This window comes from Medicago truncatula, chromosome 2, assembly GCF_003473485.1.
Source record: "Medicago truncatula cultivar Jemalong A17 chromosome 2, MtrunA17r5.0-ANR, whole genome shotgun sequence".
NCBI lineage: Eukaryota > Viridiplantae > Streptophyta > Magnoliopsida > Fabales > Fabaceae > Medicago > Medicago truncatula.
Genome location: NC_053043.1, coordinates 48,052,252 through 48,074,407, shown reverse-complemented (window position 1 = coordinate 48,074,407; position 22,156 = coordinate 48,052,252). Strand labels below are relative to the sequence as shown.

The following is a 22,156-nucleotide window of genomic DNA, read 5'->3' as shown; positions in this document are numbered from 1 at the left end:
CCAATAACCTCAAGTGGGTAGACAGAGAAAAGTAATACTATAGTCTTGGATTGGATTTTTCCATTTGGAATGGTTGGGTTTGTCTTTTGAAAGAGTTGAAAGTCGTAGTTTCACTATAACACTCGTGTCCTCATCTTAGATAAATAACATTATTTTTAATAATCATTGTAGGCAGATTATATCTTTGTTTCTTTCTTTGTGTTGGAAACTGATGGAATTAAAAACTAAACCTTCACAATAGGTGTTAGATGAGACATAAACAACTCATTTGAATATTATGTCCCTTCCTTCATTTTTCTTTTTCTTTTTCTTTTTCAACCTCTATTCTCCCTAATTCCCCTTTATCTTCATCTACTTAAAGAGGTTTGGAGAGAGATAGCAAGAGCTTTAAACCCTAGCTAGTATCCTTGGTAAACCTATAACTATATCACTCTTTCACTACTTTCAATTTCATTTCCACACCCCATTTTCCTCAAAAAGAATATAGTAAACTTTTTAGATGCAGGTTGTGCTTAATTTGTACTGAATATGGGCTCAAATAACTGGCTTTCATTTCCACTTTCTCCAACTCATCATCCTTCATTACCACCTCATCTTCAACCAAATCAATCTCATCATCACTTTTCTCTTGGAACATTAGTCAATGACAACATGTTGCAAAACCCTTTCCAAAATCATGGTAATTTAATCAACCTCTTTTATATCTGCTTCAAGCTGCCACATATATAAATATAACCTATGTTTTGTTGATTATTTTATTGATGATTAAACAGATTGGAACTTGATGAATAGTAGTCACAACTCAAACGAAGTTCCAAAGGTTGCAGATTTTCTTGGTGTGAGCAGCAAGAGTACTGAAAATGAGTCAGATCTTGCAGCCTATAATGAAATGAATAGCTCAAATCATCATTCTTTAGATAATTACTTGTTCATGCCGCCAGTACAAAATAGCTCAGCAACTTCTAGCAACAACTATGACCAATATGAAGAAAACCCTAACAATAATCTGCAGTCATTGACATTATCAATGGGAAGTGGTACTACTAAGGATTCCACATGTGATAATAATATCGTTGAAGCAGCTGCAACACCTAGAAGAGCTTTGGATACCTTTGGCCAAAGAACATCAATATATCGTGGTGTAACAAGGTTTGAAAATATATTGTTTAAATTTTTTGCATGTCTGGTATATATTCATATTAGTATCGTGAAACCGTGCTTTGTTCTTTCAAATAAAAAAAAAAGTATTGTGAATCTGGCTTAAGTAGAATTCGTCGAAAAAATCATGTTAGTAATGGCAACCGTGTTTCACCATAAATCGCATTAGACATACATCAATGTTGTGATTTATTTTAATTTGCTTTTATCCTTCAAAATCAAATTCTCTATATAGACATAGATGGACCGGAAGGTATGAAGCTCACCTTTGGGATAATACTTGTAGAAGGGAAGGTCAGTCAAGAAAAGGACGTCAAGGTAACAACAAATTAACTTCAAACCACTTAATGTTTATACTAAGGTTTTTTCCCCTTATTTTCTTTTTATTTATATATATATATATATATATATATATATATATATATTTTAATATTTACTAACACATTTCCATTTTTCTTCATCTTGCCCTATGCTTCTTATTTTCTTCATCAGTTTATTTAGGTAAGTGTAATTTTTGTTACAAATTATTTCCACTTCGTCTTTATTATTTATGTTCGATATATTCGTTTAAATATAAATTTTTATGTTATATATAGGTGGGTATGACAAAGAAGAGAAAGCAGCTAGGGCTTATGATTTAGCAGCACTAAAATACTGGGGGACATCTACCACTACAAACTTTCCCGTAAGTTTCACGTTGTTAATTATTTCGGCTAATAGCACAAATGGATGGTGAGATTGATCTTCTCGAATTAGTCGATCAGATTCAAATTAAACCACCTAATGTTGAATTAATTAATTGTTTTTCAGATCAGTAACTATGAGAAGGAAGTAGAAGATATGAAGCACATGACAAGACTAGAATTTGTTGCCGCCATAAGAAGGTAATTAATTTCATTTTATATTTGGAATCAGCCATGAGATATACTTTTTTTTTAGCAACGAGATATACTAGTTTTCAATTATTATTTTTTTTTGAAAGAATTATTTCTTTTTTAAAATGAAGTGGTTCAATAAATTTCATCAATCTTCCCCTAAAATAAAAAATTCATCAATCTGTTGATAAATTGCAGAAAGAGCAGTGGATTTTCAAGGGGTGCATCAATGTATCGTGGAGTCACAAGGTACTAAATCAAATAGGCCTACTATTAATTAGATTAAACTTTAATTTCTTCTCCTAAGCTTACTACTTAAGGTGTTTAAAGAGTGTCACATGCACTCGTTAGCATTTTTCTTAGTATATATTCGTCATTATTTTAGGCATCACCAACATGGAAGATGGCAAGCAAGAATTGGTCGAGTCGCGGGAAACAAAGATCTTTACTTAGGAACTTTTGGTAAACTGAATACTAACTCCTATTCTTTTTTAACTGTTACTTTAAGACTGTTTACACAAACCAATAAATCTATTAAATTTTGATATTTTCATAAACAATTTCATCTATTTCTATATTAACCTTCATTATTTATCATCTCAAACCATTTATATATTTGAAAACATCTAATACAACTTTAAAATTTGAAAATGACAATTATAGATGAATAAAAATTTCTCCATGCATGCACAACAAATAATAGCTTATCATCTTTTCATAAATAATAGCTTATCTTATAAAAAAACAAATTAATTATAGCTTAATATGAAATAACAATTAATATTCGAATATATTTTTATAGGTACCGAGGAAGAGGCTGCAGAAGCATATGACATAGCTGCAATCAAATTCAGAGGATTAAACGCAGTAACAAACTTTGACATGAATCGTTACGACGTGAAAGCGATTCTTGAAAGTATCACTCTCCCAATAGGAGGAGGTGCTGCAAAAAGATTAAAAGAAGCACAAGCTCTAGAATCTTCTAGAAAAAGGGAACAAGAGATGATATCACTAGCAGGCTCAACTTTTCAATATGGAATATCCTCAAATTCAAGTAGGATACAATTACAAGGTTACCCTTTAATGCAGTTTGAACAACATGCACAACAAAACCTATATGATAGTAGTACTCAAGATACAACGTCGTTTGATCATCAGAGTTATATACAAACTCAGCTTCAGTTACAACAACAACAAAGTGGAGGATTCTACAACTACGATGGTAATTTCGTTCAGAATAACCCGAGTTTGATGAACATGGGTATGATAGAGAATAATGGTGGTGGAGGGTATATTGGGAATATGAATTGTGCGAATAACAATGTTGTTGGTGGGCATGCAGCGGAGGAAGTTGCATATGTTAAGGTTGATTATGAAATGCCTTCAGGAGATTATGGAAGTTGGTCGGGTGCAGATGCTTCAAATGCTGCTGGTGTTCTTACAATGTGGAATGATCATTTGACTAACTAACTTGAAGAAGTGAAGAGTTCTCTATTGAAGAAGTTAACCAAAGTGGTGCAATACAAATTAATTTCTTGTTATTTTCATTATTTATTTTTCTGTTACATTGTCACAAACTGAATTAAAAAAAGAATTAGGAGTTGACTGTTGACTAGTTTTATTTTCTGTGGACAAATGTCTAATTTTTGTTTTGTTTTGAAGGAATGGACAAATGTCTAATGTCTAGTACTGATCGATCAAGTGATCATACTCTATTTTATGTACAATTAGTTCGCTAAATGACCTTCTTCATGTTTTTTCTTGACTTGGGTTGAAGTACTGACTAATGTATGTTGAATTAACAATAGACTATTACTTTTTCCACCCTATACTTTTCCTCGCGCGCCCTATTTTTTTTCCAATTTTAACCCTGGCCCGGATTTCGTTTTCCAGATTTCATTGTTAGAATTTTGCAGATGTTTCCGGATTTGAAAATCCGAAATAATGTTTTACCAGAACTTTTGCAATTTTAATCTTCAAAATTCGTAAAATAAAATGAAAATAAAATAAAATAACATAAATAAAAAGACTTTGAGTATGGTGAAAGTTGGTTCGGATTTTAGAATCTGGATTTATTCAGCATTGGATTCTTTTGTATGGACCACATTGCACGAGGAGTTTATGTGGTCCACAACATCCAAGGACCTCTATAAATACATCATCTCCGGTTTTCAGCTTCAATAAAATCAAAACATACAAACACACCAAAGAAAACCATGCAAACTTTTGTCATTAAGCTGAGGATCTTTCTCATGCGGTCGCAAATAGATGAGTTAGCTCTCTATTTGACTGTATGATGAAGATCCTCAGCATGCTGTCAAAAATACAAACAACCACACCAAAGAGACCAGACCAAATTTTTGTCATTGTGTTGAGGATCTTTCTCATGTTATTTTAAATATATAGATCTCTATATAACAGCATGATGAAGATCCTCAGTATGCTGTCAAAAATATATAGATACTGCTTGATGCCTCCTTGATACATAGATAACTCAAAAATATCAAGAGCTTTCTATGAGTTCGATCCTTCTGCCTACCAGATGAAAACACCTTCCCGAAAGATTCAACATTTCTGTTATTATGATTTTTTTTTCAACTGTTTATTTGTCTTATGTTGATTCTATTTATGTTATGTACCTTTGTTCTATTTTTTTCCAAGGCATTCGCAACGAAAACGATCCAAAAAAAGGGTCTGATGTGGTTCGGACTTTACAATCCGGACCACCTTCATGCATTCCGGATTTTATAATCCGGAAACCCTCATTAACATTATGGTCGGTGACGTTTCACCAAAGTTTAGGCCGATTGGTGGAGTTTTAATACACGGTTAGTGGAGTTTTAATAACATTTTGGACTGTTTTGAATGAAAAACACGTTTTCCTTGACTTCCAAATTACCTATGACTTGTTTTAGGCTATAAAAAGGTTGGGATCTTCAACATTTTCCTTCATTCTTCCTCACCCTCCTTTCTTACATTTTCTTCCATTTTTTTTTAGTTTTTTAGGTAGATTTTAGGAGTGTTAGTGGTGTCATGGTCATTGTTGACCTCTCATACGACCCCTGCAATTGCATTGCAGCTTATGCGGGGGTCGTATAACGGTCAACAAAGACCCTTAACATCAAAGAAAGATACAAAATATTCATATCGTATTTGTCCGGATTATATATTCCGGAAACACTAACAATCTGGTCCAGATTCGTAATTCAGACCAGAGGTATTTATGCAGGGCGCGCGAGAAGGCAACAGGGTGGAAAAAGTAATAGTCTTAACAATATTTGTCAATCTTGCAATATAGCTCGCTCATATGGGTGTGTCACTATGAGTTTGTGTACTCAAGTTTTGCATGTACACACACTTACGGTTTAATTTTCTCGTTTCATATCGATTAAAGTCTAATTAACTTTTGGGAGCTTCTACGGTGCAGTCAGGAAACTGAATTTTTTGAAAAAGTTAATTTTGATTTTAATGTTTGATTCATTTTTAAATTGTTGATTATTGATTAATGATCAATAGTAATTCATCTAGTAATGCTTGCAACATCTTGGACTTACAGGTATTATTTTATCGTTGGCATCTTTAACATGCAAACCGATTTGATGATATTATGTGATAATCTTAAGTGTTACACTTTGTGGGGTGTTACACTTGAAACAAGGTAGGATAAAATTAGATTAAGTGTAGTCTTGTTAATCTGATGAATTGATGATACTATGTGGACTGAACTTTTGATGTTATAGTGTTAACTTCATCAAAAAAGTCATTTCTATGACTTCACCATAGAATTTTCCTTAACTTTTTTGTAGAAGACAAATTAAATTAATGCAACTATTACTCTATGACACTTACATGAGAGGGTAAGAGACTCTTACGGTAACGAGAAATCTTTAGATCAAATTCAGTCATTGAAATCTAATAATGTTAAATTTTACGAGGGAGAATTTTGTCATCTATTACGGGTATCCCCAACTCAAAATGTTTGTTTATGCGGTTGAGCACAAAAGATAATTGGTTTACACTAAAAAAATTAATACAAGAGAATAAATACCTATTTATTTTTAATTTCATTTAAAGAATAGAGTAGGTATCTAAAATTTATTATCCTTTGAAAATTTAGTGTTATGACTAGAAAATTTATTTATTTTCATTATATTTTTACCAGTATATTTTTTATTCAAACAAGAGAATAATTTTTGTCAATCTTTCTTTTCTTTGAGTTTCTTTGCTGCCATTCTTTTTAATTATCAACTTTTTAGAATTATTTTTATTTATCAGTCATATTTAAAATTTTAAGATTGTGGTACCTACCTTTTTGTCAATATGTCCTAATTATTTTTCTCTTAAGAAAGATGGTGGTAAAATGATAAATAAAAACCAAAAAATTGAGTAGTTAATGAATTTCTTTTAAGACGAATGATTCGAGAGAACTCAAGTTTGATTCTTGATGATCAGGTTTTACTTACCTCTCACCCAAACCCCATATTATTAGAACCCCTTCCAATAGGAATCAGAGTTAAAAACAAAAAAATAGACTAACAAAACATAAAATTTATTTAAATTTGTTTTTATTAATAAAACTATTTTATATGTAAAATAACTTTAAAAGAGATATAGTAGTGTGTTTATGGGTTAGATCGATCGAATTTGGCTAAACCCATTATCCAAACCAATCAAGTGTCATGGATTTGGGTTGAACGTTCATTTTGTGCTTTCAACACTAAGTCGGAAAATATTTGCACCATGATCCTATTTTTATCAAACTCAATTAATTAAAAAGTGTTCGTGTAGATGTTTAATGTTAAGTTAGTATGTCGAAATTTAAAACAAAACTGATCGATTATTTTATTTATGATATTATTGCTGGAATATTTATCTGTAAACTTAGGTTTGAATTCAAAAACAAGAAGAGGAAAATGTGAGTGAGTAATCATATTTGATATCATATGCATTTTTCAACCTACCATCTCAATGTTAAATAATTTATAACTGCATCAATATAAATATTCTAAGACATAAAATATCAATTTGTACAAGAAAAACTTAATGAACAATTTGTAACAAAACTAACTTATTACAAACATCTAAATTGAAGGATCGTTACATGTATTTGCCTTACTTTCTAAAACAAAAGTTAAAAGGTGGAGATATCTCTCACCTTAAATAAAGGAATAGGTATCTCAAATTAGATTTAGGTTTCCCTTTTTACGATAAAAAAAACTAAAAATGTAATAAAAAAATATAAACTCATGGAACGGAGTATGCTAGACAATCTATAAAAAATAAAAATAATAATGAAAGTAATATCGTACTTTTTTTTTTAATGGCAAAATATTATATATATATATATATATATATATATATATATATATATATATATATATATATATATATAGGGCTGACAATGAACCGAATCAACTCGATTATAGTTCGACATTCGACTCGATATCTAATCCGTTGAACTTGATTCATGAACCTAACGAGCTGGACTTGAGCTGAAAATTAAGTTCGTTAATTAAATGAGCTGAACATAAGCTACATATAGTTCGACTCGTTAGGTTAATGAGATGGCTCGATTATCGATTATATATATAAATCAATTTGAGTTAGTTTTTAAAAAAATTTAATTCAAATGTGGCAAATGTGGCTGAATACAATTTTGTCTTGAAGGGAAGAGCAGTTGGAGTTTAAAATTAAAAGAATATTATGAATTTTGTTCACAGCTAATTGAATTTTGTTGGATTTTTTTGTCTCTGTTACTTGTATCAGATATTTTTCTTCGTATTTATGCAACCTTTAACTTTATATAATTTATGTCTATTATATGCATGCTTGTGGAAACTTTTATTTTAATTCAATATTTAATTTATATATATATATATATATATATATATATATAATATCAAAGATCTATAAATTAATTTTTTTTTATAATTTTTTTGGACGAGTTGAGCAACCGAACTGAACCTAACGAGCCGAACCGAACTGTTCGTGAACTTTAAACGAGCCGAACTCGAGCTGAAAAAATAGTTCGTGTCGAACTCGAGCCGAGTTTCGAGCCGAACCAATTTTTATCGAGTCGAACCGAGCTCGGGCAGGTTCGGTTCAACTCGACTCGACTCATTTCCAGCCCTATATATATAAGAGGATTAAATTCCAAGTATTACACCAAAAAGAGAAAATAAAAACACAAAACCCCAAAGAAAAATCACTCGCAACCTCAAAATGCCGAATCCCCTAACAACAACTTCTCAAAGAACCAACATCGCCAACAGTGATGAATTAGGCGCCCGATAGTGATTTTGTTTCAAATGTTCAGCTTCGACCACCACTCAAGTTTCGGTCTATCAGAGGAGACGTTACAACAGACTAAAAGGACCTGAGTCACAAACTTGCTTCCGACCTCGAATCAAAAGTGGTCGGCCACAAGACTCCTGACACAAGTCAAAAAGGCACCCTTCAACTCACAAACCACCAGAGCAGACACCTTAACCTGTCCAAAAATCCAACCCATCAATATAACCCGATGCCAAAATCCGAAGACAGAGAAAGGTAGAACATTAGCGCAAAGCGAACCGAAAGTAATACTGCATGAGATGTCAACGGGTTGCATTTGTGAGTTTCAACCGACAAATCCGTTATGTGACAAATGCCGGTTTGGGTCGTTTGTGCAACTGGGTTCACAGTTGACCCGTACACATGAACACCTCTAGCTCTAGGTATAGATTTTGACTTTCACTTTTCTTGTCTTACAAAATCAGCACGCGAAGCTGCCTCAGCACCTCCACACTCCGCCATCTGATCAATTCAAATTTTACCCTTCCTGTCACCGCCTCTCTTAATCCTCACTTTCGGTACGCTCTTATTCCTTAATCTAATTATATTATATCTCATTATGCACAATCCGATCTAATCGTTTTTTTTAATCTGTCACTAATTGAGGAAATTATTTGATTAGGTTAATCGATTTCACAGCGTAATGGTGAAATCATACAAACAAGAACACGTATATAACCATCCATGGGAACGAGTAACCTCAGCATCATGGCGAAAATTCACCGACGCTGAAAACAAGCGTGTTTTACCACACATTCTAGATTGCAATACATTGAACACAAGCCTTGATTCATCCTCCGGGAAGCTGTACGCGACGCGCGCTATAACCGTTCGTTGTCCGTGGCTGGTGCGAAGGATTATCGGTGAAGACATTTGTCATTGTGTTGAATCAACAGTTGTGGATGCAAAATCGCGTTCGATGCAGATTTGTTATAGGAATATTAGTATGGAGAAGTTTATTGAAGTGGAAGAGAAGACTAGGTATGATCCACATCCGGATAATCCGAATGGATGGACTGTTTGTCAGCAGGAGACGAGGATTCGGATTAAGCCGTTGTCTGCTTTGGCTTCTATGGCGGAGAAAGTTGAGCAGAGGTGTGCTGATAGGTTTCTTCATAATAGTGCTAAGAGTAGAGATGTTATGGAGAGGATTTGCAAATATCATGAGGCTGAGTCTAGCTCATTTTCTTTGTGATTGTTTCTGATATAACTTCGTATTGCGTGGTTTCTCTCATCCGTGTCGCATTACTGTTAGTGTTTGTTACTTATTCTAAAGCATTGATTATGATTACGGGCACTGTTTTAATATATTCGTAGTCGGAGGTATAAGTGATTATCTGTGATGGCTTATCAGGTATTTTTGAGAGATAAACTTGTGTTTATGGTTTTTTGTATAACTTTGACAATAAATGTTTGTTTGTTTTCCATGTTAAGTGTTAACACTCAACATTGACAGTGTGAGTGGAAATGAAGTTATAGTTGATTACTAAGTGTGTGCGTGTGTGTGGTTCAACGATGGCGAAAATTGATTTTGATTGCTTAGAGCTGTTTGTTTTTCTCTTTACCTATTCGAAAAATGTAAGTTTGAAACTCGATATAATCTGCGTCCGAATAATATGAATGGTTGGGACTTGGGAGTTATATGTGGTTGTGAGCTCTTGCATACACAGGCTTAAAGAGTCTTCACTTCCACCTTTGCCTTGATAGATATTAAATTCCATTATATTGTTGTAGCTTTTTAGCTATCAGGTGAGTTCACGATTTCAAATCATATGCAACATCATGGTGTTTGAATAGTGAGATTTTGATTGTATCTATCAATTGCCAATGATTTTTACGAGGTTTTAACTTTTAATAGTGAAATAACTTCTCCTAAGAAAAAGTGAAATAACCTGTATAGATTAATGTCAGATATGAAATGTAGATATTGGTTGGTTGATCATGAAAGGGTTTGAAATGAACTTTGCATTGTTGATACACCAATATGTGGAATGAGTGATTTGAATATCATCAATGACGACAACATTCGAAGGTATTTGAATACAAATAACTAAGAGGAATCCTCACCTTTCACGACTTGTTTCTTTATATGGCGCATAGCCGTCTCAGATGCAAGGTAGTGAATATGGTTCGTGGATGGAGAGGGAAAGGGTTGGGGGAAAGGAAAAGATGGAGTATATTTGCTATAGATGTATACCATTACATTTGACAGAACTTTATGATTTAATTAATAATAACAAATGGTCTTACATGTACACCACTTAAACCATTGTGCACATTTGAACTATCCTCCCTTTTGTTTGGGAGATATAGTTCCATTTTCATATGATTCTTTGCTTGTAAAACAAGTCTTCAAATGTTAATGTTTTATGAAGTTGAATAAATATGTTTCTGAAAAATTTATAATGTAAAAGCTAATTTTAACTTGAAATTATTAAAAAATACATTATTATTATTATTATATTTTTTTCATATATTGTTTTTCTTTGGTGTTTTTTAGAAATTTGGGTATAACAACTCACTTGGTTAAGCTAAAGGATCAGATGAGTTGAAGTGTCCAGGGTTTGAATCATAACAAGGAAGAAAATACTAACATCACATTTAGCGTACTAACATTTGTCATTAAAAAAAAACTTGATAGAAAATTCATATTTTATATAAACTATTTGAAAGATATTTTGAAAAGCTAAATCATTTTGATAAACTTTTAAAATAAACAATTGAAAAACTCTATTTTCCAACAGCTTATTTGCTTACCTTTTTTCTATCAAGAATAATCGAATTCAGTATTTTAAGATCCACAAAACTCACACACCTTACAAACGACCACCTAGACCTGAATGCTTTTAACAATAATAAGCACTTTAAATACTTTTGCATATTCATATGAAGGGGGCATATAACTATTTTTACCTGCACCATTTTTCTTACCTGTGTTTCACTTCCGCAATTTTACTTTCGAAATCAGCAACAAAATAATAACTTCATTACTCAATACAAGTATAAGCAGTTACCATAATGTTTGAGATATAATTGCCAGTTTTCTTTAGTTATCTTGAAGATAGACCCCAGTATTAAATTTTAATATATGATAAATAGTGAGCCCAAGCACATCCAACACATTCTTTACCTAGAGAAATTAAATGATAGCCATAAAAACCACAATAATATAGTACAATCTACTCATGTCTATGGATCAATCTGAAATTAACTGTCAATTGCACATACCATTTTGACATGTACTATTACAGAGATAGATAGGGAACAGAATATACGCCTTATAATGCAGACAACACCAACTTCCACTAAACTAGCAGAGATTTAAAGACTTCAAAACACTGGGGCATATATTTTGGCCAATCAAATGAAATGCAGTCTCTCTCAAACTGCAGAGATAATACCCAAGTCCCCCATCACATATAAAAATATAATAAAAACACCATTAAAATATGCAGGAAACTCGGATCATCTCATGATGACATTGAGCATAACAGCATCTCAAGACATGAAACTTTAAGACACCAAATCTAGATCTTGTCAAGCTTTTCAGCCTTCACAACAGGGTTTGCTTTTGCTATTGCATCACGTCCAGCAGTGCGGTAATCAAATGGGCAGTCATGCTTGTCTGAGTAGCGATGTACAGCACAGTAAAGATTACCACATCGACAATTAAATCCTGTCAAACCAACCCGCTTATTGCAGTTGCTGCACCGCTTAGGACCATCCTTTGGCTTCTTCTCCAAACTCTCCTCTGAGCCGGAAGCAACTAACGGTTCTGCAGAGATGATTTTGGGCTCCACTGGATCGACTGAGATCTCCACGTTGGCAGTGATAGCAGGTTCAATTCCACTGCTGCTTGATGACCCATTCATGATGTTCCCAATGGAAGATGCTGCAAGTGTGGCCTGCTCCTGTTTCAGCATCATGTCTTTGTGGCACTTGGAACACATGTTCATGGTAGCTGCGCTTCCGAAAAATCCACAGTTGTTGATGCACAACATAGGACCTTCTGGGGCTGCTTCACATCCAGTCTGATCATGGTCCATCTTTTTTCAACTTTCCTGCACCAAAGAAATTTAAATACCAAACCGTTTAACCATAAACAGGCCACCAAATTAATAATAAATTGTCATTCTGAGCACATACAACGTCCAATTATGCATATTGACCACTTAATTTATATAGCATAATCAGCACCATTTCCAGGTACGATAAATTAGCCAAATGGAACATTGGCCAATACATGAAATCTTAAACAAGGAAAATAACAGAGAAATTGTGTCTTTGATTATCTCTTTAAGCATGCATATGTGAAACATCAACACAGATAACACCCAAGTCGTCTAGAACCAAAACTTGGTTCTCGTGAAAGCACAAAAAAAAAAAAAAAAAGGAATGAAACTCTTTCATGTTGAATTCATTAAATAACACATAAGTATGATCATAAAAGCGCACAAATGTGATCAGTCTACTACTCTGCCTCAAATGAACAAGACGGCAAAACTAGTTACTGCGGGCTTTTCATAAACTAATGAAGACCGTCTTTCTTCGAAAAAAAGAAAAAAAATCAACCTTTTACAATTAGCGGGTGTTGACTAAATTCATCAAACGTTAAGACACAATACAAAGAAGTAGAATAGTCTTAAAACTTGCTACACGCAACTTCAAAGACATCAATGGTCATTGTTTTGGTATAAACATCTTGAGCTTGTTTTTCAGATCAATGGCCATTAGATCACAAACCTTCTCAGATCATCATATAAAATAAAATATTATTGTTAGAACCTTCTTATACCAAAACAACATCAAAAACAAGATCATTAAAAAAAAAAAATCAAGAAAACAAGCTAACATTAAAAAAAAAAAAACATGCCATCTACCAGTTGACTAACATGAAACAAAAAAATTGATCAAAACCTCGAAACATAAACACAGAAACACCAAAAACCATAACAAGTCCTAATATCATTCAACTTTCAATCATCAGCAGCAGAAATCACGCTATACAGACCACAAATCAAATTTTAAAAAACCAATATAAATTAATTAATTAATTAAAAAAATCAATAAGGCAATAACCCCTACGTAAATCTGCATGTATAATCTATAATCACAAATTTTCACCTCAACCTCGGAACTAAAATTTTAAAAAAAATTCAAAAGAATCCTTAAAAATAAAAACTGTACAAAAATATTATCCACCACGTGAATATATCCAACCTTGTAGCCAGGAAACGAAAGCTTCAAGCCGATCTACAAGATCAGAATCGTATAAATAATAATCCTGTATTCACCAAATTCAAAACAAAAAATTAATAAATAATGAAACAATAAACGAAATTAACAACAACAACAACAAAATAAAGCTAATAAAAAACGAAAACATGGAAGATAATTAGGAAATGGAACCCTAACCTTTGAAGATTTGGGATCGAAGAGGGAGAAAGAGGAGAGAGAAAGAAATGAAAATGAGTTCTGTCAGTGTTTGTTTCTCTCTCCTTTTTTTTTTGTGTTTGAAAAGCTTTGTTTCTCTTTCTCTTTGTTTTGCCAACGAACGATCTTCACTGATTGGGGTGCGACGTGGGAAATGGTTATTGGGGTTGAGGTTTCATGTTTCATTTCCGATATTGTCCTTCTTTAAAGGGTAAAAGTGTTTGGGAAATGTGGGGTATTATGGTCCACATACGTAAATAATGGAGTGTTTAATACGTTAGATTAATTAAGTGGAAAATTTGGTGAGGGGTAACTTTAGGTAAGGTCTACGAAACATCGATATTAAAGTTCTCTGTTTGAATTGATTTATTTAGATCTATCATTTTATCTTGTTCGTTAGATGAGTCTCTGCAATTGTTCAAAGAGAATACTCGGTTCATATCAAAAATCAACAAAAATTTCAATAAAAGAACTCAAGACAAATTTTATCTAACCAAAAATATGACTTAATTTGGCTCATCGAATGACAATTCTAACAATAAAGAAGTCTAACATCACTACCAAAAAAAAAAAAAAAAAAAAGAAGTCTAACATCATCTTAAATTAGATCACTTATATTTCTAGACCAATATGCAAGATAACAATCATGAGATTATACAACAATTGACTTGTTAAAAATCTTATTAGAAAAATCACGTGGAATAAAACCAGACATGATAATAGGGAGGTGTGGGGACGGGTTTTACCTTCCTCGTCCTCATCCCCGACTTTTATATAATTACTCGTTACCCTACACATATCCAGCGCGGATGAGAATTTAAATCTCATCCTCGTTCCCAACAGGTTTAGGTATCCCTGCCCCGTTCTTGATGCCAAACCTAAATAAGACTATACACTCTAATAAAAAAAAAAGTAAAGTGCAAAACAACAAAAGTAACAATATCTCATTGTTCCGGACTGACTCAAGGTCCAACCTGACTAAGCTCGGGTGCGACCCGAGTTCATTAAACAGGCAACCACATACAATGGATACACCATAAAACCTATTGGATCACGGTATGGGGCGAGAGTTCCTTACCAAGGGCCGATAGTTACTCACGGTCGTACAAGGACTAGAGCTCATCGTCTCCCCGAGGATTACTCACGTTCATACCACCATGTATAACTGGCAAGAGCAATGGTGACAACCAAACCCTAGTTGGTCATTATATATATACCCATGCTTAGTATTGGGTCACATATGACACTTACTCATTCTATAGCGACATAATCACTTGAACCCTCACCGACTTGGGTGTTAGAGCGCATGTAGGTACATCACCCCCTCCGATGGAGAAGGATATGCAATAAATGACTCAACGGATCTAGGCTCAAGGCGGACGGAACGAAGCTTAGATTTTCATCAACTCAACGAATCTTAATCAGTCAACCATCTTCTTATGTCCAACTAGATCGCTTATGATTGACAAAATCTAAATTCAAAAGGCTAAACCTACGTATTATGATAATACCAAGAAGATATTTATATATTCATAGCAAAATATTTTTAAATCATCAAGATAATTTTATTCTATAAACTATTTGTTGTACCAAAAAATAAAGTACCATGAATCATGTTTTCTTCCGGCACAAAAAAGAAAGCACTATCCATGCATTTTGACAATAAAGATAGTAGTAATACATATCTCGACAAAATAAGATGGTAGGAAGTGATTTGTTCTACATCGTCACTTATTGACAAAACGTGATTTTTAATTCCAAAAATATAAGAAAAATATCATGTGTGTGTAATTGACTAACTGGTTGTAAATTTTTTTTTTTTGACTAACTGGTATTACTAAGTATTATATTACTTTTCTTTTTTTTTGAGCAAGTATTATATTACTTTTCAAACCCTAGAACGTTTCTCTTTTCAACAGTCAAATTATTGAAAATCAGTGACAATTTTATTGGTATAATTTTTATTTTCACAAGCGATGACATTGCTTATGGATATATTTATTTTCTTGATAAAAATAAATATTTTTTAAACCTAACTCAATCAATAATATTGATATTGTAAAACTGAACATTTGAAGCGAATTCTAACTTGAAACTTCGAAGGAATTTGAGTTTCTTTTAATATTTACCACTTTGTGAATGAATGTTCTATTATTTTACTTGAAAAATAATGAGAAAGATAAGTAAAATTGAACAAGCATTAAAATTAAAGTTTAATTCATATACACATACATAAATTTTACACAATATCCAATGATATGTTAATGATATCATTTGCTCGTAAACTAAACAAAAAAACAAAAAATTTAAATGCATTTTTGATTATTAAGTTGCGATTTTAATCCCAACTACAAAAATTGCAATTGGGCTAAAATGAAAACTTTTGCAAAGTGAAGGGACTAAAAATGTATTTAAATGAGTTGAGTTGAGTAGGTGTTAGTGGGGGGTATATGCTATGAAATGAAACGCTTCTTCTTTGTTTCTGGTAGTTGAATAACAAATTTGCGTTTTGGGTAGTTATCCGAATTACGAACCCAATTAATCAATCAATCGTTGAAATTGAAGGTGGCATGGATTCTCAAGTTATGGTAGCTCTTGCTCTTTCTCTCGTTGGTGGTCTCAGCACTTCCATAGGTAACTTCATTTCACTTTTTAACAACATTTTATCTATTTCAATTTCAATTTTTATTACTCTGTTTCTTCGCGCGTTTTCAGCTTATTTCCATAAGCTCTATATGACTGTTTGATAGAGCTTATAAAAACAACTAAATTACATGTTTGTTAGCTGTTTTAAGCTTATTTTCATAAGCTCTATAGGATAGTGAATGTAAACAGGATATAGTTTATATGAAAATGTTTCACTTTATTGTTTGTTTGTTTCTTATATAAGAAGCTTCTACATAAGCACTTATATGATAAACATTTATCCTATAAGCACTTAACTAAGCTGCTTATCTAAATAGAGCCTCATATACTATTTACATAATCAATCCATCTACTGTTCCTAAATAATGAGTTCTACTGTTGTGTTCCCTAGAGCGTCCTGATTTCTATATAATAGGTTATATTCTATCTACTAGAAATAATGGTGCATGTAAGAATCCATATGGTTAATATTTTATTAAGAGAATAAAATGGGACAAAGTAAAAAAAGTGGATCATTTCATAACTATCAAAGGAGTGGAGTGGTGGAACCATAGAGAATTTAATAGAACAATACATCGCCTTAGCTCATTGTTGTTTTAATTGTTTGTTCACTTGTATCCGTTGTAGCTCTTGTGGAAAGACACAAAAATTCTTTGCTTGCTTCCAAAATCTTAAGATTTAACAGTTTATCATTAGTTGTTTTTTTGTTTTTTAGATTTGTTTTCGTTGGCTCTTTATGTGTTTGTAATTGGAATATAAGTTGTCAATCAATGTGAAACAGGCGCGCTTCTTGTAATCATCAAGCCAGCTCCCAATTTGAAGATGCTTGGGCTATTACAGGTGGTTTTTCTTTTTTTAAAACTCTTGTTTATGACAAGAAAATATTGGTGTGTTGGTTCATTTATAATCTCTGCATGCCTCTCTTTTGTCAAATGTGATAGAGTGTATTCAAGTTTTTGATTTCTTTACCCTGGTCTGCAGTTTGTTTTCTAAAAATATTTCATTCCGTGAAGGGTTTTGCTGCTGGTTTGATGCTGAGCATATCATTCTTTGATCTGGCTCATAATGCTATAAACTCACTGGGCTTCTTGAAAGGCAACCTTTGGGTACGTTGTTGCATTTGAGCTAATCATAAAGTGTTAGTTCTGACTAAAATCTTTTATCTTCTCATTTTTGTAGTTTTTTGCTGGTGTTATATTCTTTGCTGCTGTAGTCAGTTTTATCCCGGAGCCAACGCTTACTCCCACTGCAGATGTCAAGACTAAAAAGGTTTTAATGAATTTGTCTCTTACAAATGACTATTATTACCTCTGTATTGTTGCACTTGCATTGTGGTATTCCATAAATATAGATTTTTGATAGATATAATGACATTCTTGAAATTAGAATAAAGGGGATGAAGGAGGCAAGGATATTATGAAAAAGCATCGCCAACAAGTTTTATTCAGTGGAATTATTACAGCTGTAGGTAGGACTGTCTGTGTACTTTTAAACCTAACATTTTCCTTACAAAGTAGTTTTTGCTGGAACAATTTTTTTTAGGGGTGTGTGAAAATCAACTTTCTTTTGAATGTTCAAGTAATATCGAGGGGATAAAAATTCCATGCCAATATCAATTCACATTTTCCATGTTTCCAATTGTTCACTGTTTTTGTAAGTTTTACTAATACAGTTTTCTTTTTGTTCATTTCTTAGGCATAAGTTTACACAATTTTCCAGAAGGAATGGCAGTGTTTCTTGGATCCATGAAGGTATCCAAGAACCTATTGATGTCGTATGGATATTCAAATTTTATTATTAATTGTTGAAGGATTGCATATATCAAGATTCTAGTTTGATATGTCCGTTAATGCCACTTCAGTTTGATGTTTCTGACATGCTTTTTGTGAATAGGGTCTCCGTGTTGGCATCAACTTAGCATTGGCCATTGCTCTGCATAATATCCCAGAGGTGCAATTTTTCTTGCGATAAAACCTGTTTTACTCTAGATACAATAGTCACGTTTGAGTAGTGCAATTAATAATAGAGAAAAACCACTTTCCTTGCAGTCCTTGATGATTTCTTGCTCCTATATTTTATTGTTCCATATTCTGAGTTTCAATAAAAAAAATCTTTTTACCTACCCACATTATTAACGAAAAAACACATATTTTTAAGATGCTATATATGTCTTATTGTAATTTCAAAAATCTTCTGCTTTCTAGGGTGTTGCTGTTGCACTTCCTGTTTATTTTGCGACGCAAAGGTAATAACTTTTTAAGTTTTCCTGTTGGCTCAAGCTTTTGTAACACTTACAATTGAAAGTGACTTATATAGCTATTCAAGTGTTATCTCTGATTGCTATGCTGGCTGAAATATGCATATGAAATACAGAAATAATGTGCTTAACAATGATGTGACGTAAATAAATTGTGCTGTGAAGGTTGGCAATGTATATGATTGCCATTTTTTAAATTACAGATTTATTTGTAGAGCCATTGCCATGATGACAAGAGGTGCTGGCTTGGCTGGTTTGTGTTGTTGGCTATTATGTGTAGCAAAACCTTTTTTGTTTTAATTTACTTCAACAGAAAAAAAAATACTCGCATCAAACAGAAAACAAACTTGAGCCTGTATTTGGATTTGAACGCTGGTACCTTAACAAATAAAATTTGTGCTTAAGAAAGTATTGGTTACAGGATGCAATGATGGGTGCATTTTCAAACTTTGACATACTTGATGTTATTGTTTTGTAAATTAATAACTCCTAGAGTTATTAATTAATCTTAAATCTTGGTTTTTGTTGCTATGTTAAATGAAGTTATGTCAATTAATATGTATTTGAATTATAACCGTTTTTTATTTGTTTATTTCTTTGGTTCTGGATGTGTATTAGTAAATGGCAGGCATTTAAATTGGCAACACTTTCAGGCTTTGCAGAACCCTTGGGTGTTATAATTGTAGGTATGTCATCTGCTTTATGTTGCTTTGCACACCATCCTTATTTCCTTATGGTCAGGCAAGGTATTTGTGGCTATTTCACAATTCTGCCCATTGAATCTTCCTTTGTTGTCAAATAGTGGTTATAGCGGTGCTATAGTGTAGCGGAATTTGAACAAATCGCTTTGTTCCGCAATACGCTATTTAGTAGAGTTTTGTCAAATAGCGGCGCTATAGCATAGCAGAATTTGAACAAACCACTATTTTCTGCGATTGACTACATTGGAATCTCCCACTCTCTGCTCATTTTTTTTGACACTCAGGGTTTATTAGATATGTGAGTTACTAAGATGAACTTAATTTGATGATTTCTTTTTCTTTCTCTGTAGCCTATCTATTCCCTAGCCGCTTAAATCCTGAGATTCTTGAAGGTCTACTTGGATCAGGTTTGCAATGATACAGCTTCTTGATATTACAATTGGATTTTCAGCAATTATCTTTTTACACAAATTGGTTCTATGTTGATTACAGTTGGTGGAGTTATGGCTTTTCTGACTCTTCATGAAATGCTGCCGTTGGCTTTTGATTATGCTGGACAGAAGCAATCTGTAAAGGCTGTATTTTTTGGGATGGCTTTCATGTCTGCGAGGTAATAATCTCATTTCTAATGAAATTTTATTTTAATATATAATGATATTGTTTGCTTATTATTATTATTATTAATTTTTTTTTGGGGGCGGAGGGGGTAAAATATTTATTGCAACCGTGAATAAATTACTGTGCATGTTAAATACCAACTATCAATGATGAATTTTCTGGTGGAGACAGAAAGTGAAAACAAACAGTTGGCCTTACACCATTTAGTAACTGAAATTTACTACATTCCATGTCTTCAATTTGTGTTCACCTTTTGAGCTGCCTATCCTGCAATGTGACTGATAGCCAGATTCATTGGTTTTTTGAGCATGAAAAAACTCGGCAGAATTCACAGCAAGAATTTGCCACAATCCAAAGTTGGTTGTGGTAGGGGTCTACTTATTTATCCAAGAATCAATAACAATGTCGACCTATTCTTGCAAAAGAATTGTGACTCTTTACCCAATTAAAAAATTGCCTGTATTCCCATATTTGATACAATCATTCAACTACAGTCAAAAACATTATTTGCAAGAGTGCAAAAAAGTTAACCTTATTATGACCAGAGTCTTGGACTGAATTGCTACCTTGTTCATCGATTGGATGGATTTCCTAAAAAATGGAGATGAAATTTTGTAATACAACTTCAGCTGAAAAATTTGAAAATTCATATATCCTCCAATTGTATGGGATACCAACTGACTATCAGGGGCCTTGCACCATCCACCTCCAAACATACAATCAGAGTCTGAGCGTCTTGCACCTCAAAATCTTTGGCTGTTGTTTCAGCCTGCCTTTTCATCCCTGTCACACGTGAAGTGTGATATCTCTGTTTCTTTACTTCATAAAGATAAAAAAAATGGATGATATATTTTACTGTTGGTATTTCTTTGCTAGTATTTCCTAATTAATGTTGCTGAATGTGCAGCCTGTATTTTCTAAGTATCAGCTTACCAGAGGAGATAAGCTTGTAGACAGGAGCAACTTCTTTTCATTTCTTAATTCATGAGCTCCATGGTATCATTGTGGTGTGTGTCTTCAGTTTCTATTGCCAATTGCATCAAAATTCCTTCAGTAGGAGTCTCACACACTGTCTGATGACAATAACGATACAACCATCTGATGAGGATAGCAGTAGATATATCAATATATAGGGGATACATTCCACCTATGATTGTGGTTTCCCCTAAAAATGTACAAAGAGGAACCGAATATGAGTGTGCTGTCTTCAATTTTTTTAGCCTACCATCAATCTTGTATCATGTATCATCAAACCAAGATCAAACCTTGAATTGCACAGTTAACAATAATGTGTTATTTTTATTTTATTTCTGCCTAGGGGTATAAGTAACAATCATAAACATGAAATGTAGGTAACTACTACTGGCGAAGAGGTTCCTCTCAAGAGTGTGCCTCAAATAGTCTTTCTTTGCTGCTGGTATTCAATTCGGAGTCTGCCGAATTTTTCCTATTGATTGCATTCTTTGGTGGTTTTTGTGCTGTGGCTGCTTTGGCAATGAATTAGGTTCTTAGCTTTCTTGTACAAAAAGCCTTAGGTGAGCCGAAAACTGCATGTCGTTTGAAATTGAGCAAATGCCCAAATTGGTCACTCATTTTGATATGGTGTTAGGTGTATCCACTTGGTCCTCAGATACTATGTTAGTTCCTCACTTTGGAGAAAGTTAGTCAAGTGAGATTGGTTCTTGAATATACATATGGAGTATCAAGTCGGTCCCGGTAATTGCATATTTAGTGCATATTTGGTCCATGAAGTTGCATGCTTAATATTGATGAAGTGCTTATGATTAACAAATACTGGATGAAAGGACTAACTTGACAAACAATTTACAAGGGACTAAGTAAACAATTTATGAAAGTGAGTGGATAACTAAATTGACATACTATACCATAGCAAAGTGATGGACTAAGCTGTACATTTACAGGTAGGTAGGTATCAAACCTTCTTCCTTTTCATCACTTCACTTATCTCATCTACTATTCAACCCAATCAAAGCTTCTACAATAGTTGCACCATACAACATCTATTGAGAGTTACATTGGCTAGCTTCAATGTATTGGATTTTTCTTTTCCTTTTTGGTCTCTTAGTGCGGAGGTCCAAGGAGAGTCTGCGTGCAAGTGTAATACTGTCTCATTC

General features: G+C 33.2%; 3 protein-coding genes across 6 annotated transcripts; 2 read left to right on the top strand and 1 right to left on the bottom strand.

Moving 5' to 3' along the window:
• The first annotated feature begins 295 nt into the window (after positions 1-295).
• LOC11434282 (AP2-like ethylene-responsive transcription factor PLT2) lies at positions 296-9,616 on the top strand. 4 transcript variants are annotated; one of them, XM_003597400.4, is made up of 9 exons: positions 296-679; positions 774-1,149; positions 1,394-1,476; positions 1,651-1,659; positions 1,755-1,843; positions 1,969-2,042; positions 2,232-2,282; positions 2,419-2,495; positions 2,836-3,798. In XM_003597400.4, the coding sequence occupies exons 1-9, from the start codon at positions 529-531 to the stop codon at positions 3,501-3,503; spliced, it is 1,578 nt and encodes a 525-aa protein (XP_003597448.2). In that variant the 5' UTR covers positions 296-528; the 3' UTR covers positions 3,504-3,798. The 4 variants fall into 4 exon arrangements, with proteins under 4 accessions (XP_003597448.2, XP_024631500.1, XP_003597447.1 ...); XM_024775732.2 differs by lacking the exons at positions 1,651-1,659; positions 1,755-1,843; positions 1,969-2,042; ... (1 more) ...; positions 2,419-2,495; positions 2,836-3,798 and adding exons at positions 6,459-6,465; positions 9,006-9,616 and having other exon boundaries at positions 346-679; XM_003597399.4 differs by lacking the exons at positions 296-679; positions 774-1,149; positions 1,394-1,476; ... (4 more) ...; positions 2,419-2,495; positions 2,836-3,798 and adding exons at positions 8,633-8,884; positions 8,989-9,616.
• A 1,875-nt stretch (positions 9,617-11,491) lies between these two features.
• Positions 11,492-13,942, bottom strand: LOC11421471 (zinc finger A20 and AN1 domain-containing stress-associated protein 8). Its single transcript, XM_024776794.2, has 3 exons — positions 13,782-13,942; positions 13,587-13,650; positions 11,492-12,427 (listed from the first exon to the last, which is right to left on the bottom strand). The coding sequence occupies exon 3, from the start codon at positions 12,410-12,412 to the stop codon at positions 11,894-11,896; it is 519 nt and encodes a 172-aa protein (XP_024632562.1). The 5' UTR covers positions 12,413-12,427; positions 13,587-13,650; positions 13,782-13,942; the 3' UTR covers positions 11,492-11,893.
• A 2,279-nt stretch (positions 13,943-16,221) lies between these two features.
• On the top strand, positions 16,222-21,446 carry LOC11429881 (zinc transporter ZTP29). Its single transcript, XM_003597397.4, has 12 exons — positions 16,222-16,433; positions 17,227-17,285; positions 17,459-17,551; positions 17,625-17,714; positions 17,832-17,913; positions 18,141-18,196; positions 18,339-18,395; positions 18,650-18,690; positions 19,321-19,388; positions 19,754-19,810; positions 19,896-20,013; positions 20,929-21,446. The coding sequence occupies exons 1-12, from the start codon at positions 16,370-16,372 to the stop codon at positions 20,972-20,974; spliced, it is 831 nt and encodes a 276-aa protein (XP_003597445.2). The 5' UTR covers positions 16,222-16,369; the 3' UTR covers positions 20,975-21,446.
• The last annotated feature ends 710 nt before the right edge of the window (positions 21,447-22,156 follow it).